The following is an 18,134-nucleotide window of genomic DNA, read 5'->3' as shown; positions in this document are numbered from 1 at the left end:
GTGATGTGGTCATGTTTGATGAAATTGTGAAAAAAATTGTTCAATAGAAGGGCAAGTCCCTGGATCAGTTCGAGACATAGGTTTCACGACTGGCATGTTTATTGGTTCATTGTAACGTATATCTTTGGTTGTACACATGATACTTCGCCTGATTTGTCTTGTTATCGAAGCACTGATTCGCACAAAACACGTAGATGAGGATTGCATCAAGAACATTGGTGTGAGCCGTATGTGAAAAATATATAATTGTGTGTGATGTTAACTAACTTTTTGCAACATACGATGTGTGATTCTAAACATAGTAATATTGGTTTTTCATGATTCTTTTTGTTTAGTTTGGGTTGCTTTAAATTATGATTTGTGCTTTGATTGGTTAAAAGTTCTTTAAAGTTTCGATTTAATAGTGCTGTCCATTTAAGTTTTATATTTGTGTTTATAAGATGAAACAACGTTCGTTAATATAGCGTTTGACAACAATATAAAATTCAAACCGTGCATCGCACGAGTCTTCACTCTAGTATACTATATAAATAAATAAATGATTTTTTAAAAAGTTATAACATTAAAGAATAAAAAGTACCATTATTATAAATTTTTGGTTAATAAAGTTATTGAATGGTATTCAATTAAGTCATTTACTAAATTAAGATAAATTAAATTAAATGACTTATTCGTATAAAAATAAGTATGGGGACTAAAAATGTTATTGACCAGTTCTTTAGTTATGATAATGTCGTCAAAAGAATCTAATAAAGAGAAATAAAAGTTACAATTCAATCAATGGCTCGTGCATTTTCAATTCAGAATTAAGGGTTTGTTTTAATATATATTAAAGATAATAATTGAGATATACTAGAAATATTTATCTCCGTAAAGGTTTTTGATACATTAGAATTGAAAAGTTGATCTGATGTCCAATGCTTGTTTTTAAACCTTGTTTCTTTATAATAAAAATTTTTGTTCTATGTCGTACGTTGTATCAAATTATCACTTTATATATATACTAGATTAAACGCGTACGTTGTGCGGGACTGACTGATAACGTAAACTAAAAATCAACTGAAAATTACATTATTATTCATAGTTTATGATAATATAAAAAATAGTCAATTTACAACTGATGCAAATAATAAAATTATAATCTATAAATATATAATATTCGTATATACTATCAAATATTTTAAAGCATGACTAATAAAATGTAAAAATCTATAAATCATAAAATTCTTTTTCTATGATCTACATATATTAAATATATTATAATAAACAATCTCATTTAAAACAATGATAATTATCATTGAATTAATAAAAAAAACGCGATCTACTAAAGCATGTATAAACATCTTTTCGCTCATATATTATCAAAATACGGAACCTTAGTTATATAGAGATAAGTTACAAATATAGATTTAAATATCAAAGATATATGTTTGAAATTGATAAAGTAAATATCTAATCTAACATTGATAATATTATCGGTTAGTAAAATATTAGATGTAATTATCAATATAATCTGGTTTTATATTATATTAAAGTAAATTATATTACACGTATAAAGATAATTAAATACAAAGGAAAATAGAAAGAAATAAGTTACAAAGATCGATAATATATTATTAATGTCTTTTAATTAGTTTTAACATTCAATGAATATCTATCGTAGTTTGCAAAATATAAACAAAAATTAAGTTAGATCAAGTGGTTTGTGTATAATATTAAAAGTTAGAGGTCATGAGTTCTAATCTTATATTTGACTTTTTTATTTGCTATTCAAAATTGATTTAAAAAAAAAACAACTGTCCACGTAGGCGAATAATGACGTGGCAAATGAAGTGCCACACGAACATTAAAAAATATATATATTTAAATGTCAATATATCTAAAAACCATTAAAATTATAAGAAAATAACACGTAAGCAAAAAGCCTAGTGAGCACGAAAAGAAAAGTGTCACGTAGGAAAAAATATATCCTCTCTTAGTTAGATATATATAAAAGATTTGATCATATAACGTAATAAATATCAATTAAAGTATTTAGTTTACATTGTTAGTATCTTATAATAATCAAAGATATTACCGATATGCATATGATCCCCAAGATAATAAATAAATAAAACATTGTAAAAATCAAAATCATAATTTTTAACATCTTTTATTTATGTTTTTTGGGTTTTGTTAGTGACAGCCCCTAGGGTTGTCAGTAAAAACTAATTGGGTGCATTAAAACTTGTACTTGCTGTTAGAAAAATCAGGGGTCGGTTTTTAATATATAATGTACAAGTTTTTAAGCATGTAATATGTTGTTAGTGACAACCCTTAGGACTGTCATTATTATTTTTCATGTTTTTAAATTGTGATTTATAAAAATTTAATATGGTATTTATTATATTTGTTTGTCCGCATGTTAAGCGGAATTAAAATCTAGTTTGATATGTATGTCAAACAATTAATTATAAAAACTCTATATGCTAAATTCAGGTTCCAATAAAAAACTTGCTCACCAAAATAGAAGGGAAAAAAAAGAAGATATTTGATCGTACTATATGAAAGATACTCTATTTAATTGGGCTGGGCAAGTGGATATGTGGTGGTTCAAGGCTTCAAACTACTTTTAGTTCTGTAGGATACACGGCTGGTCCAAAAATGCTTTCTGATAAATTTTAAGGATAATTAAGCCCATTAATATCTCTTTACGAACAATACTTCGCCCTGCATACCCCCACCCCTTAATCTCAAAGAAATTTCTTGTTACTTTTATTTGTATTACAGCCTTTACTAACAATATCTACAGATAAACTAAAACATGATTGACATGTTTTTCAAGCGACACGTGATGTAATACTTGAACGACACATGTTCTTTTAATTTATATTTATTGTTAAATTAGTGTTTTAATTGTATATAAATTCAATTTTACTTATTAGGCTTAGAATTAAACTCTAACTCCTGACTTATTAATAAAAATTATAACCTTATTTGATTAACCGTTTTCTCATTAATATATTCTCTTTTTTTTTCTCAATTCTTCAACTCCTATTACTTATATTAATTATAAAAACAAGTTATTAACTTCAAAAATTTGAGTTTACGATCCGAAATCACAAGGCTATTTGTCATCATCCGCTATACTTACAAGTTCTGATTTTGATCTGGTTTTAAAAATTTAAGGAAAATCTAAAATTCTAACTACACATATATTATATTTATCATTACTGTTTATTATAAATTAGCTTCGATTATCAATTTACTTTAACAACAATCTATTTCATACTCACGAATCATGTATATGACATATTCAAATTTATTTATGATACAATCTATATAGTTACCATACATCGTACGAGTATTAGGACTAGTACGGAGTACATATAACGATAAAGATTATATGGATATTTGGGTATAGTTACCCTCATATTTTAATATTTTAATTCATAAAAAAAAAATTATGAAAACCCAATTATTTATTTTCATATATGTTTTTTTTATGGATTAAAGTATTATGACGTGAGATGTTTTATATTTAAGTGTACATGGCAATCACATATTTCCGATCCTCATATATATTTTGGTTTGAAACGAAACTTAAAGCTAAAATAATGTCGGATCTACCAGACTCGTCAAGGTATTAAATGTTACAATTAGTTTCGAGATTTCTTCTAACATGTCACAGACCTTCGTAATTTCCAGCTTCTTGATAGCTTATTATTGTAATTTATTACTCCTATGTGTTAAAAGGACCAAGGTTTGTTAGCTGTATTATTGTCCATGATAATTAGTTCAACTGGTCAGAGATACTTTCAGGTTTTACCCAATGTTTTGAGTTCGATTTTTAGGGATGAAAAGTCTTGGGGTTTTTCCTCTGAATACTTGTAACAGCCTATAGTTAACATCTTGTTGTCTGGGGTACATGCAAAGTTTTACCATTATATGATGAGGTTTCGCTAATGTAGTGTCCCGACTGAATGTTCGAACAAAATTTAGCTGTATTATTCGTCTATCAAACACGAAACAAAAGCAAGCTGCACTTTGGGAGCATCATAAATTGTTAGGCCAAGAAGGAAATATAAAAAACACATAGGCTACATTATCCATAGAATCCCGTATAGTAGTAGTACACTTGTGAACAAAACAAATGGTTTCTTTACATTAAAGTTGGCCATATGATCCCTGCACACATAGGGAATCAAACTGAACACAATGGCTCGCACAAGATTCGTATCAACTAGTTATAATTGCGATAAATCTAATCAAATAAAGGTGAATTCAATAACGTATTCACTTTCCTTTATTAGAAGGTTGATTAAAGGGCCGGCCGGGTAGGGGACGATCAATAATATGCTTTTATGAGTAAAAATGCTCATAAGTTCCCCTAGTTCAGACGTTTTTAATTTCAAATTATATATGGCTCGTTGCATCATCCATCGCAACTAATTCACATCCTTGTTTTTGTTATTATCTAATTCGATATCTATATTTATTAGTCAATCTATCTAATACATCCATCCTTATAATAAAAACATGGTAAAACATTTAAAAGCTCATTTTAATACATTAAAAGTTCATAAAATGAAATGTATGTTTTGTATATTATCAGTATATTAATGTTTAACAAGACATTGATCCATCAAAATCAGAAAAATCATGTTTTTTGTTTTGTATATCCATCTTGGATGCATATTTATCAAAATGGATACATAAATTTAAAAATGTAATTTTGGCAGTTTTGGCAAATTAATGTGTTATTAAACACTTATATAATGATATTTGGAGTGGTGCTGACTCATTATCAGAGCAATAACGAGCCGACAATGAGTGAACAATAAAGGCATTGTGAGTACTCTAATAGTGATATTTGGAGGTTAAATATAAGTGAAATGCTAAACAAAGCTCTCAGGGCTTCATTTAACGTCATAAAAAGATTGTACATTTTCATATTAAAAACATATCTCCTGAATTTTATGGTAAGTGTACAACTAATAAATGTACTTTAACGAAAGCCCTTAGGGTTTCGTTTAGCAAAACCTTAAATATAATTGTAGTCGTAATTTTTGCTAAACATATGCCTAAGAATAAGCCAATAAAATATTGTATATATGATTGTTGTTCCTTAAAAAGAACTTTCAAACAACTATATGTAACATTGTGTTTACTGTACATTATTATTATTTTATAGATCTAAAATAACAACCTTCGTTTATATTTATCGGTTTGTTTGATCATATGGAAATTGAGAATACGGATACCCATTAGAGATGAGACAAAAGGATATGCGGTAACATGTTGTAAAATATGAGAAATATTTATTTAAAAACTAAAATTTTTGTCAACATTAAAAAAACGGACCAAAACACATTGCGATCTAAACCTAACACAATGTGTTTTCTAAAAACATATTATGCTAAGTTTCAAATCACAGTGTGTCTTCGATAGCGCGTGAAAACTAGAAAATGGGTCAAACATATTGTGATTTGAAACTTAAAATACATTATGTTAAGTTCAGATCACAATATGGTTTGACCAATTTTCTAGTTTTCACGTAAATTTTAGTTTTCAAATAATCATAACCCTGTAAAACATGTACACGATAAAAATAACAACGATCATATTAATCATTTTATACAAATTTAAACACTTTATTATCTTTTTGGGAATAGTTATACAAAAAATTTAGACATTAAAGTGACTCAATTTAATTGCATGCTATTAATATATGAACTTTTTATAAGAAAAACTTATAAAAAATTACTTAAATTGTCTTAAATGAAATAATTTACACCCTAAACGTTTGTTTTACTAATTTACACCCTAAGCACTTCTCTTGTAAAATTTTTTTTACTACAACATTTACATAAACTGTATTTACATTAAGGATATTGATAAATGTACTTAACTAATGTGCCTAAAAAATCGTCTAATTATAAGATGGTGACATATGGAAGAATCAAATGATAACATTAGGAAAGAGACTAGCTTAATGCAATCTACATGTTAAATTCTTAAGGTTTTAGGTTGTTTTTTAGGCATATTAGTTAGGTTGATTGATCATTTTACTTTCATTAACCTACAATACTCGACGACGACGTCGATACTAATAATCGCCGCATTACGCGGATATCGTGAGATGATTAATATATAGTTTTTCTTTTTTATTTTTCATTCAATTGGGAAACTTTTTGGCACATGTCAATTAAATTTATTTTTCATTCAATTATTTTCTTTTTCCTCGTGTTTATATGTACCTGGACTTGAAGATGATCATATATATATCATTAAGGATACTGATAAATCTACTTAACTAATGTGCCTAAAAAATCGCCTAATTATAAGATGGTGACAGATGGAAGAATCAAATGATAAGGTTAAGAAAGAGACTAGCTTAATGCAATCTACATGTTAAATTCTTAAGGTTTTAGGTTGTTTTTTAGGCATATTAATTAAGTTGATTGATCATTTTAGTTTCATTAACCTACAATACTCGATGACGCCGCCAATACCAATAATCGCCGCATTACGCGGGTATAGTGTGAGATGACCAATATATAGTGTTTCTTTTTTATTTTTCATTCAATTGGGAAACTTTTTGGCACATATCAATTAAATTTATTTTTCATTCAATTATTCTCTCTTTCCTCGTGTTTATATATACCTGGACTTGAAGATCATCATATATATATAGACCCACATTCTCTTAATTTCCATTCTTGTAATCATCATCAAATCTTTATATCTTTCAGTTTCAAAAATGGAAGCTTTTTACCAACAACAACAACCACAGTCTTATAATAACACTACTCTTGATCAAACAATTTTCTTTCCAAACCCTTCCACCACCACCACCACTAGAGGTTTTCCTCATCAGTTGTATCAACCTGCTGCTGCTAATGATCATTTATATGGTCATCATTATAATAATAATGTTTTATTAGCAAACAAGCTACAAAGCCCAGAATCTTCAATGTCAATGGTTGTTGATGATTGTGGCAATAGTAATGATCATCAGTTATTATTGGCCAAGAAACGGAATAAAGATAAACAAGCTGTGTTAATGTCATCTAATTTGAACCATGCACAATCCAAAGTAATTCAATTCATCACTAACTTATTGGTTATTTTTCATTTCTTCTAATTAAAGAGTTAATTACACTGGCAACCAACTAGTACTAGCTAGTTAATTAGCTTCGTAATATATTTTTATGTGTATGTATATATATGGATAATTAGTAATTTTATATGGTAATAATTAATGCATGCATATATATTGATGTAATGAATTATTCAGGATACAAGCAACAAAATGAAGAAGCCAAAGAAAAGCAATAATTATAATCAAGAAGAAGAGAAAAAGAAAAAGACAAAGAAAGGATCATCGTCTCATGAAGAATTAGAAGGTCATCAAGAAGCAGAAGGCGGGTACATTCATGTTAGAGCAAGAAGAGGCCAAGCCACTGATAGCCATAGTCTTGCTGAAAGGGTACCCGCCCACCCATTCTTAATCATGCATTTTCAATTCTTTGAGTATATATTTAAATATTACATGAAACTTATTATAATTCATTTTATTATGTTTTCAGGTGAGGAGAGAGAAGATAAGTGAAAGGATGAAGCTGTTGCAAGCCATTGTTCCAGGTTGTGACAAGGTGATCAGTTTTCTTTCCTTCTGTCTTTTTTTTTTTTTTTAAATAATATATATATTTATCTAGCTAGATTAATTAGATGGAAGATAATTTAAATTTAACTAAACTATAATATATTAATATATGTGGCCTGACAATTTCATGTGGGATTGATTGATATGCAGGTAACTGGAAAGGCCCTTATGTTGGATGAAATTATTAATTATGTCCAGTCCCTACAAAATCAAGTTGAGGTATATATATATATATTATATGAATATGAATCTATATATTTTTTTAATACTATTTTTTGTAGTTTTTATAGTATATTTAAAAATGAGAAAAAATAAATAAAATCCTAGCTTGTAGTTTTGCTACTATATATATAAATGGAACAAATTAATATGCTATATCAGTTTCTTTCCATGAAGCTTGCTTCTGTAAACCCCATGTTGTATGATTTTGGAGTGGATTTTGATGCATTCATGCTTAAACCTGATGAGGTAAATTATTAATTGATGAATAATACGAGTATGTATGTTGTTTTTAATTATTGATATCTTTATTTAATTAATTAATTTAAAGATCGAATGAATAGATCTATCAAACTGAAAAGTGCACATATATATATATGGTTTTATGTCCAGAATATGAGTAACATGGCACTGCCAATTATGCCAAGTGTACAACAATGTAGCACCAACAACGGCGGAGCAGCCACCTTTGCTCCGGCAAATAACTATCATCATCATCATCATCCGCCACAGTTGAATGATGGTCCATCATCAGTAGTAACTAATAATTCACAACTGTTGTTTCAACATTCACTACAGATGCCAAATATTCTTCTATCCCAGGTATCTTTTCAAACTAATGAAAGGTCACAATTAAACAACATTTTATATTATATGTATTTTACCCATATAGTAAAATAATACTAGTAATATATTATTTTAGTGAGAAAAAAAAACATATATCCAAATATTTATAATTTTTTATTTATTTGCAGGGAAATGGACAACAGTTGTGGGATGTGGATGAACAAAGACTAAAACTAGACAATAGTTTCAGTAGTCTTAACAATAACTTGACTTCTTTTCATTAATCTGCAAGGTAACAATAATATACTCGCATATGTTTGTATGGATGGATTTAAATAATTAATTAAATCAATATTTGCATAATGTAAATTATGTAAGCTTAATTATTTCCTAGTAGTAATCTTTTTAACTTGTTTAATTTAGTGTACGAAGTTATGCATGGAGATATATCCCATCATCGTCGGCTAGGCGCGCAAAGTAGTTTTAATTCTATGTGAATATTCCAAAAATGTCACACATAATCAAGGGTTGAGGTGACTGATCAAGAACCAAAGAACAAGATGAAGCTGTTGATTTATGAGCACATATTAATTACTGTTAACAACTTGAAAGTTCTATTTAATATATGTTTGTAAGACCATCCCTATCGGTTCTATTTTTGGACCGGTCGGTTGGACAAAGTGGGTGTTAATTGATGGGGCCCATGTAAAAACCCACCCTTCGTACAACCGACTATAAGTTGGTCAATATTTAACTAGTAAATATATTATATTCTCGTATATTTATTTGTTATTATTTTATAAATGATGGTGGTGCCTTTTTGAAAAGTGGCATTTGTTAAGAAAAATAGCCGTAAACTTTATTATTATTATTATTATGATTGTTGATTTTTAATATAAAATTTATGTATTTTTAGTTTTATTTATTTATTCAATTTTTAAATTTATAACTCAGTTAATATATTATATAAAATGAATTATTTTAGTTATTTAAATAATCGTTTGGTTAGATTGTTGATGGTAGTGTAAAAATTGGGTTTAGTTGGGTTGGGCAGATATAAGAGAGAAAAATTAGTTTTTTAATGAACGAACATGATACCCACGCAATGCGGCGGTGATGACATTAGTTGCGATGTGGTGGCGTCGACGGATAGTGATGGCGTCGGCGTCAAGGGGTGTAGGTAATTGATTCAAAGATATTTGATTTTTAAGGATAGTGAATATCTTTGAAAAGATTATGAAATGATTGTATAAGTTAATTAATTAAAGGTAAAATGGTAATTTCGCATATCTCAAAATTGTAAACTTTTCAATATAGGTATATAATTTTTATATAGTAATACAGAAGTATAAATAATATTGTTAGGGTTATGTTTAGATGGCATGGAGATGGTCTAAAAGATAGTAAATCCATATTTAATTATATTTTCATACATTCATCAATTATTCTATTTTTGTATTATACAACTGAATGAGTTAATGCTACAGTTGTTTACTGTTTGTGTAACCTTTCCGTGTTGGTTCATTGTATTTGGTGTCATGTTTTTCATATTTTTGTGGGTCTCATTTGTCAGAATATACTAGCAATCTTATGAAAAATATTTGTTTCCATTGGTTAATTTGCTATGATTATATATTTCGCGTTTGGCAACCTAGAGATGGCAGTCGTTTGCCTTATTTGGGGTTATAACATATCAATATAATCCAGACTACAAGAAAAATCACTAAACAAGTCCAAATATTTTCGCAGTAAGTTTTTTTGGTGAGGAATGTCCACACAATAGCTTCGTCGCCGTAACCCCGTCACAATCAGTATTTTTTTAGAACTACTCGTATATATCAACATTTTGTCTTTGTCAACGACATGTATGATATGATGATATTGATCAAACTTGGATCAAGGATACATAGATAAAGGAGGTACGTACGATCGAGTAGTTTTGAACATAAATTTTCTAGTCCTCGATCAGTTTGATTTTCTAGTTTTCCTTAGGGTAATAGATATTGTAGTATTGTACTCGTTTTAATTAGTATAAGTATAAATCAATAGTTTTATCAAGATACAATAGTTTTATATGTTGTAAACGAACTGAACTTTTCACAAACAGTTTGACGGGAAGTTCGTTCATGTTCGTTCGTTTAGTTAAAGGTTCGAACATGGACACAAAAATTTGTTCGTTTAGTTAAATGAACGAACATGAACAAAGATCTCGTTTGTTTATTTATGTTCATGAACGTTCATTCGTTTATATTCATGAACATTCGTTCGTTTACATATAATAATATCTAATCAACTATACCTAAAAAATATTTTGAATATAAGTATTTTTTTTTATATTATATATATTATATATATAAATATATATTAAATTTTTAATACTTACTATCTATATTTTGAGATAAAAATTCAATATAATTATTTTTATATTAAGTGTATGATAGTGTTGTATTGGACTCAAAATTCAAGTTTTATACTTCTTTTTTTCTTTTTTTTTTAACGGCATAATAGATTTATTACTAAGAATCACTAGCAAGGCGCTAGTATTCCCAAAAGTTCAAGCACAAAAACAAGAAAGATTAGGCGATGGATATTTTTTTAGGGGTGCAACTATATAGGGCGGGGAGGGGCGTTCGACCCCCCGAATTTTATTTTTTTTTGTGATATAGGGGATATATGGTTTTCGTATAGAAAAATTTTGATATACTTGGTTTCAACCTCCATTTAAAAAAAAATTGTGTTAGGGGAAAAAATATTTAGATCTCGACCCCCCACAGAAAATGTTCAAGTTTCGCCACTATATTTTGTAATCTTGAATATAAGCTATAATACTTATAACTATATGTTTGTTCATTGTAGTTCGTTCATTAGTGTTCATTAGTTTGTTTTCGTGAACATAAACAAACATGAACAAGCCATTATGTTCGTAAACACAACATTATGTTTGTTTATACGTTTGTAAACCATTCGTTAAGTTAAATGAACGAACATAAACAAGGTCTTATTCGTGTTCGTTTACAGCCCTGTATATAGGAGGTAATGCTAGTCAAACCTTACAACACGTCAACAACATAATTAAGTTGGAGAACTGCTTTACGTACTTTGATTGGTCAAACCCATTAATATAAATGTACGTAGCAATCTATAGGAGTATCGATATGGTTTATAAAAGTGATATATTAGACACTCCTACGAGCCTACAAAAGTACAAACTTAGTCCTAATGTTAGTATATAATGAAATTGCAGTCGTACAAAGTTAGTCCTACTACTTGTTTTCAATTTTTTTATATCATTCAAAAATGTAAATACCAAATTAAAAATGTAAACAAATGATAGTTTTGTAATGTTTTTTTTTTTTTTTTTTTTTTTTTTTTTTTTTTTTATCTAAGCAATTAAAATTTGTACACATATATATGGTTTCGTTTCAATTCATTGAATTGAAATTAACTATATATAAAGCTATATATTGATTTTGAAGTGACTTTGTCTTTAAATGAAACACAACCCATAACTCATCTGTTCATTATCTACTCTTGTTGTCTGTCTTATGTTACTCGATAGATCGACCACGTATATAGTTATTCGACTAATGTAAAACGAAAATTCTTTTTAAATTTCTTTCTACTTTTTCTATATTTAAAAGAGCTTAATTTGTTGGTTGTTGGATCTACACGTACAGCTCCTTTTTTTCTCATTATTTATCTACATTATACAGCTTTAGGCCTTTAGCTACCTAGGAGTATATATTAATATTATTATTATTAAGTCTCTGCTTATAGGGAGCAACTTCTTGGAACTTCTTTACTGTCACATCAGCATCACATAATCTTGGAATTTACTCAGGACTTTAACTGTCTATAAGGACAACTTCTTCAGAACTTTTTCGCCACATCATCATTTCTTTTATTTTTCTTTATACCAAAAAAACACCATTCAAATAAAATACTTTTATTATTAATAACACATTACAACATTTATTTAAAAAACACCGTTCAAATATAAAAAAAACACATTACAATATTTATTTAAAAAGTTACGATCCTAGACATAATAAAAACATTAATAAAGCTTCTTCAACGTTGATGGTAATTTGCTGGGAGGTTCCAAACATGTTCCACTAGGGCAGTGCAAAGTCGATGGTGCGTCCTTCTATCACGTAACTCCGCGAAGGCCCGCATTTGCGTTGCAACCGTTTCATCCCACGTACGTGTTGGCACATTAGTTGGGTCAGACAAATAATCTTCCTCAAAGTCGGATATTGCACTACCATTGTCTTGAACAATCATGTTGTGTAGAATGACACAAGCATACATAATACGTTTTATTTTGTTCACCGAAAACGGACGTGCATTATGTTTAAGGATTGCCCAACGACCTTCAAGCACCCCGAAAGCTCGTTCGACATCCTTTCTTGCAGCCTCTCAATAGCGCTTGAACTTACCAGTCTTTGGATCCATCGACCATTTAAAAGACTTGACTAGTGTCGACCATTCAGGATAAATACCGTCAACTAGATAATATCCCTTGGTAAACTTTTCACCGTTAACAGTAAATTGGAGTGTAGGAGTCCTATCTTGGAGCAAATCTTTGAACAAATCTTATTCATTAAGGACGTTGATTGTAACGACCCAATCCTCCTTAAAGAAAATCGAAAGAATTTTTTTTTTTTTTTTTTTTAAAGTCCACTGCGGCGCAGTGAGGCGAGACACCTCCACTGCGGCGCAGTGGAAAATCTCTGTCTAAGTGAAAGAGAACTCACTGCGGCGCAGTGGGGCAGGACACACCCACTGCGGCGCAGTGATATCTCTCGGCAACAATTAACCAAAGCCCACTGCGGCGCAGTGAGCTAAAACAGGCTCCCACTGCGGCGCAGTGGGGGCTACCTGCAGCAAACCACTTGTTCAAAATCAGGTTTTCCCGCACTTAACTCTAAATGTTAAACCCAAAACGCCATTTCAACTTTAACATTTCCGAATACCAAAACATGACCTTTAGAGCATATAAATCACCCATACATTGAAATCATTCCTTTTTACAAGACTTTTGACTACAATATTTCCCAAGCGGGTCAATAACCCAACTTGGGTAATTGTCAAGTTAGTTACAAATTCTACCATTACTAAAGTTTCCAACGCAACTACAACTTTTCAGAAGTTCATCCAAAATAATTTGACCAAAGAACATGTATCAAAAGCCAATGGGTACCAAAAGGGATCATCTACCCAAATTATCCAAAATGCCAACCTTTCAAAAAGGCAAGAGCTTCCAAATTCTAACTTCACTTGATCACTTCCTTACCTTTGCTACTACCAACTCCTATAAGAGAGTTAAACAACTAAAACATAAGCAACGCTTAGTGAATGCATACACATATAATCATAATCATGTCATTTCAACTTTGTGCATCAAGCACCATATAAGCCTAGCAAGCTAGCCTTTTCATACATTTCAAACAACATACATTCATTTTCAACATAGCCATGGATAATTTGGCTAGTAGGAATTTACTCACCTACTAGCTCTTATAAACAAATTGACTAGTAGGAATTTACCCACCTACTAGTTCTAACAAACAACTATCAAATGGGTCATAGGAATTTACCCACCTATGACCTCTAGTAACAAGAACATGATTATATGCATATACACTCACCTTAAACTTGGCTAGTTGACACAACAAGGCTACAAGATCAACAATTTAATCTTCAACACCTATACAAGAGTAATCACATATCATCTATGAGTTCCATGACTCAACTACTTACATTCAACAACTCTAAGATTATGGTGTTTGGCTACTAAACACTTTCCAACCAATCTTCAATTTCTCAAAATAAAGCTTTATTTTATAAACACTAGCCAAACACCATGAGATTCTTACCAAAGGGGATTCTCACTAATAACAAATTCTTTCAATCAATAATCCATATATCATTCAAATTTAGTTAGAGTTTTACTTGAATACCCCAAAAGCAAAAACCCCAACTCTAAGGCTAAGAACCCTAATTTTAATGACAAATCAAACTAGGGTTATGAAATCTATACCTCAAGAATGGGAAACAAAGAATTAGGGTTTTTAAATTGGAATTCTTCCTCTTTTTCTTCCTTAAAGAATCAGTCACCACCACCTCCAAGAAAGCCCCAAATCACAATTCTAACACAATAGGAGATGATTGTTGATATAGTTGCAGGATTGAAATTCTTAAATTTATGAATGAAGATTCAATTGCATGGACAATGGAAGAATTTTGAGACAAAAGGGATAGTAGGGAAAAAAGTGAACTTGAAGTGGGAAAACATGAATCAACAACATAGTGGCTGGCTTTTCTCCCTGCTAGCCACGTCCCACCTTGCATTTTGTGGGTAAAATACCCGCTAGCCACTAAAGTTCCAACTAAATTAACCCCTTCACTCAAAATAAAATACTAGGAACTTAATTAGATGTCAAAACTACGAAAAGGGTTAATTTTCTATTACCTTAAAATACTGGGATGTTACATTGATGTCGTTATTCAAACCTGCAGAGCCAAAGTAAGCATGTCAAATCCACAAGTCATACGAAGCTACTGCTTCAAGCATGATCTTTGGATGTCTTTTGTCGCCTTGTGTGTATTGCCCTTGCCAAGCCACCAAACAGTTTCTCCAACCCCAATGCATACAATCAATACTACCAAGCATACCAGGGAAACCGTGTATCTGTTCATGCATACTTACCAAACGTTGGACATCTTCACTTGTCGGCTTTCTCAAGTACTCAGTGTAATATAAATAATAAACACACTTACAAAAGTTATTTAAACATTCCATTGAAGTCGCACAACCCATATGTAAGTACTCATCTAGTTGGTCGGGATTAGCACCATACGCCAGTTGACGTATGGCGGAAGTACATTTTTGGAAAATGTTGAAACCACGCCTACCAGTGCAATCGGTTTGATATTTTTAAAATAACTAAAAATGTTTGGGTAGGGGTCGATGGCACTAAAGCTGTGTATAGCCTGGCATATGCGCATAAACATATGCTTGCGCATTCGAAATCTTCTTCGGAAATAATCGGCCGGAAACGTTGGTGCATCGGAAAAGTAATCATTCCATAAACGTGTCGCGGATCCGGCATGATCCCGTGATAAAAACCCTTCTGGGTCTAGGAACACGTGAACTAGACGCGTCATCGTTTGATTCTTCTTCGTTACAAAGATCAAAAACGACGTTTGCGATATCTGGATTAATTAGCGTGTTCATTTGTGTAGCGGTGTTGGTAAGGAAATTGAATTCATCACTTGGTGATGATGAAGTAGACATAATTTTGGTGGTATTTGAAATGAAATGTTTGTGTGTTAAAATGAAACGAAAAGTTTGTGTGATGAATTGTTTGTGTGTTAAAATGAGAATAATGTTAGTGTTTAAATATGAAAAAGAAATATGTTACCGTTGAAAATAAATAAATAAATAAATTACCTAACGGCTACAAATGATCCCACCTTGGACGTCCTGAGCTTCTTGGCAAAGAATAGGTAGAAGGACGTAGCCACAAGGACTATCACGGTCAATAACCCATCCGCGTCTTGGGCCATTTGGACGCTCGTGAGGACGGCCTATAAGCACCGGCCTTAGGAGTATGAGAAGCTAGAGAGGCCAATTATTACTCTTCAATTTTTATTGTGTCCGATTAGTGTTGTGAAAACAAAGTAATTAATAACAAAGTGTGATCTATTTATTATGTTCTCGATCGATATGTACGTGTGCCAGAATATGAATATATTGAACGGATGCGATGCAGGCTTATATTGGGCTAACCTGTTCAAATCGATAAAGGGTTACTTAGGGGCAGTTTGGTTCGCAGAATGTCTTTGAAAAAATTAGAATCTCTCAAAGAAATTGAAATTTGAAGGATATAGAATCTGAAAATTTTAATATTAATCTAATGTTTGGTTGACAGAATTCATTGGAATTCAGTTAAAGGAATTTAAACATAATTTATATCAAATGACAAAGTTACCCTTTAATGTTTTTTTTATGTTTTTTATTTTCATGAGATGTTATTATATACGTCTCATCTAAATAATAATAATAATAATAATAATAATAATAATAATAATAATAATAATAATAATAATAATAATAATAATAATAAAAGAATAAATATAGATAGTAAATATAGATAACATATATACCCATCGATGATAATTATGCACAGACCACACATATTCACAACACCATATTTACCAAAAAGTAAAACCCATCACGATGCATCTTCTCCGACGGTTTCTTTGGCTTTGTTCAACACCACACGCCACACACACCACCATATCTGAAACCCCCTTATTAATCTCTCTAGCGACTTTATTCAACACAATCTAACATACTCACAAAAAAAAGTCGTCGGCGGCGGTTGTTATTTCGGTAAACATCTAACAGTGGTGGCTGTTACTCCGGTAACCATCGGCGGTGGTTTCTGTTTCTCATGTAAGCGGCAACGGTTGTGGCTATTTTTTTTCTGATAAGTAGCGGTGGCGGCTATTGTTTCTCCGGTAAGTGACAACGGTAGTGGCTAATGTTATAGCAGCGATACACAGTGGTGACTGTTATTACGGTAAGCTACTGTTACTTCAATCCATCAAAAGAAAAGAAGGGAGTCATACTGGATAATTGATGTAAGGTTTCATTATAGAGAGAGTTTTTTTGTCAAATAAATGAATTTCATTAGAATTGCAAACATTCCATCACTATATTGAAGGAATACAAATTCAACGTTTTAAGGAATTTGGTGGCAAGTTGTAAATTCCAATTCCATAATTTTTCTTAACCAAACGTGATTAGGAATGGAATTCAAATTCCAATTCCTATGAATTACAAAGAATTCCGGGAACCAAACACCCCCTTACTTCATTTGATATTTCCTTGTTGCGCGCATATTTATGTAATCTAGAAATTACCTTTTCAATTACCTTTAATGTGGGTATGAACTCATGTCCTACACCTGAAAATTAAATGAATTATATATATAAGTGAAACGCGTGAGAAAAATATAAAAATAATTAAATTTGTATATATAAAAATCTGGCAGAAAAAATAAAAACTAAAAGATATAAAAAGCTAAGAGAACAAAAAATGTACCGTAACGAGGAAAAATATTTTCTTTGATTACTTTATTTATTTTGTATATTAGATTTATCTTGTATTTTGAATAACCTTTTACAGAAAAACGCTAATTAGAATATGGAAGATCGATCATCATCATCACTACATTAAAAAATCAAGAATTTGTAAACTTGTAAATAAAAACCCTCATTAAAATATGGATCGGACTTAAAAAATAAAATCGTTTAAAATAACGTTTCTCATATTGTTTTGTTATTAAAATATTGGATATGATTTTTGTAAAAAGTCATTTGATCGCACTTAAAATGCTTGCAATCTATATTATAAAAAAAATTCAATGAAAAGTTGCAAAAGGTCGAAATGTATTAGTGATTGAAAAAAATAGTGAAAGTTGGAGGACTAAAAACGTCTTTGACTAAAAGTCTATTCAAAGATGATGTAAGCATTTTAATCAAATGGTGAATATAAAGAATGAACTTCAATGTAGGATTTAGATTTTTCATTTTTCTATTTAAAAGTTTTCGATCTTTTAATATATATAAAAGATTATAAACATAAACATGTACTTGTATATAAATTTGTGAGTTAGTAATTTCTAAC

General features: G+C 30.3%; 1 protein-coding gene across 2 annotated transcripts; it reads left to right on the top strand.

Annotated features, from left to right (window-relative positions):
- Window positions 1-6,664: 6,664 nt before the first annotated feature.
- Window positions 6,665-9,261, top strand: LOC122588444 (transcription factor bHLH137). Of its 2 annotated transcripts, none has more exons than XM_043760560.1 (8): window positions 6,665-7,078; window positions 7,280-7,471; window positions 7,572-7,637; window positions 7,799-7,867; window positions 8,045-8,116; window positions 8,261-8,470; window positions 8,623-8,726; window positions 8,858-9,261. In XM_043760560.1, the coding sequence occupies exons 1-7, from the start codon at window positions 6,743-6,745 to the stop codon at window positions 8,716-8,718; spliced, it is 1,041 nt and encodes a 346-aa protein (XP_043616495.1). In that variant the 5' UTR covers window positions 6,665-6,742; the 3' UTR covers window positions 8,719-8,726; window positions 8,858-9,261. The 2 variants fall into 2 exon arrangements, with proteins under 2 accessions (XP_043616495.1, XP_043616494.1); XM_043760559.1 differs by having other exon boundaries at window positions 6,667-7,078; window positions 8,030-8,116.
- The last annotated feature ends 8,873 nt before the right edge of the window (window positions 9,262-18,134 follow it).

The sequence above is a fragment of the Erigeron canadensis genome, chromosome 2 (assembly GCF_010389155.1).
Source record: "Erigeron canadensis isolate Cc75 chromosome 2, C_canadensis_v1, whole genome shotgun sequence".
NCBI classification, from domain to species: domain Eukaryota; kingdom Viridiplantae; phylum Streptophyta; class Magnoliopsida; order Asterales; family Asteraceae; genus Erigeron; species Erigeron canadensis.
This window is presented reverse-complemented; position numbering and strand designations above follow the sequence as displayed.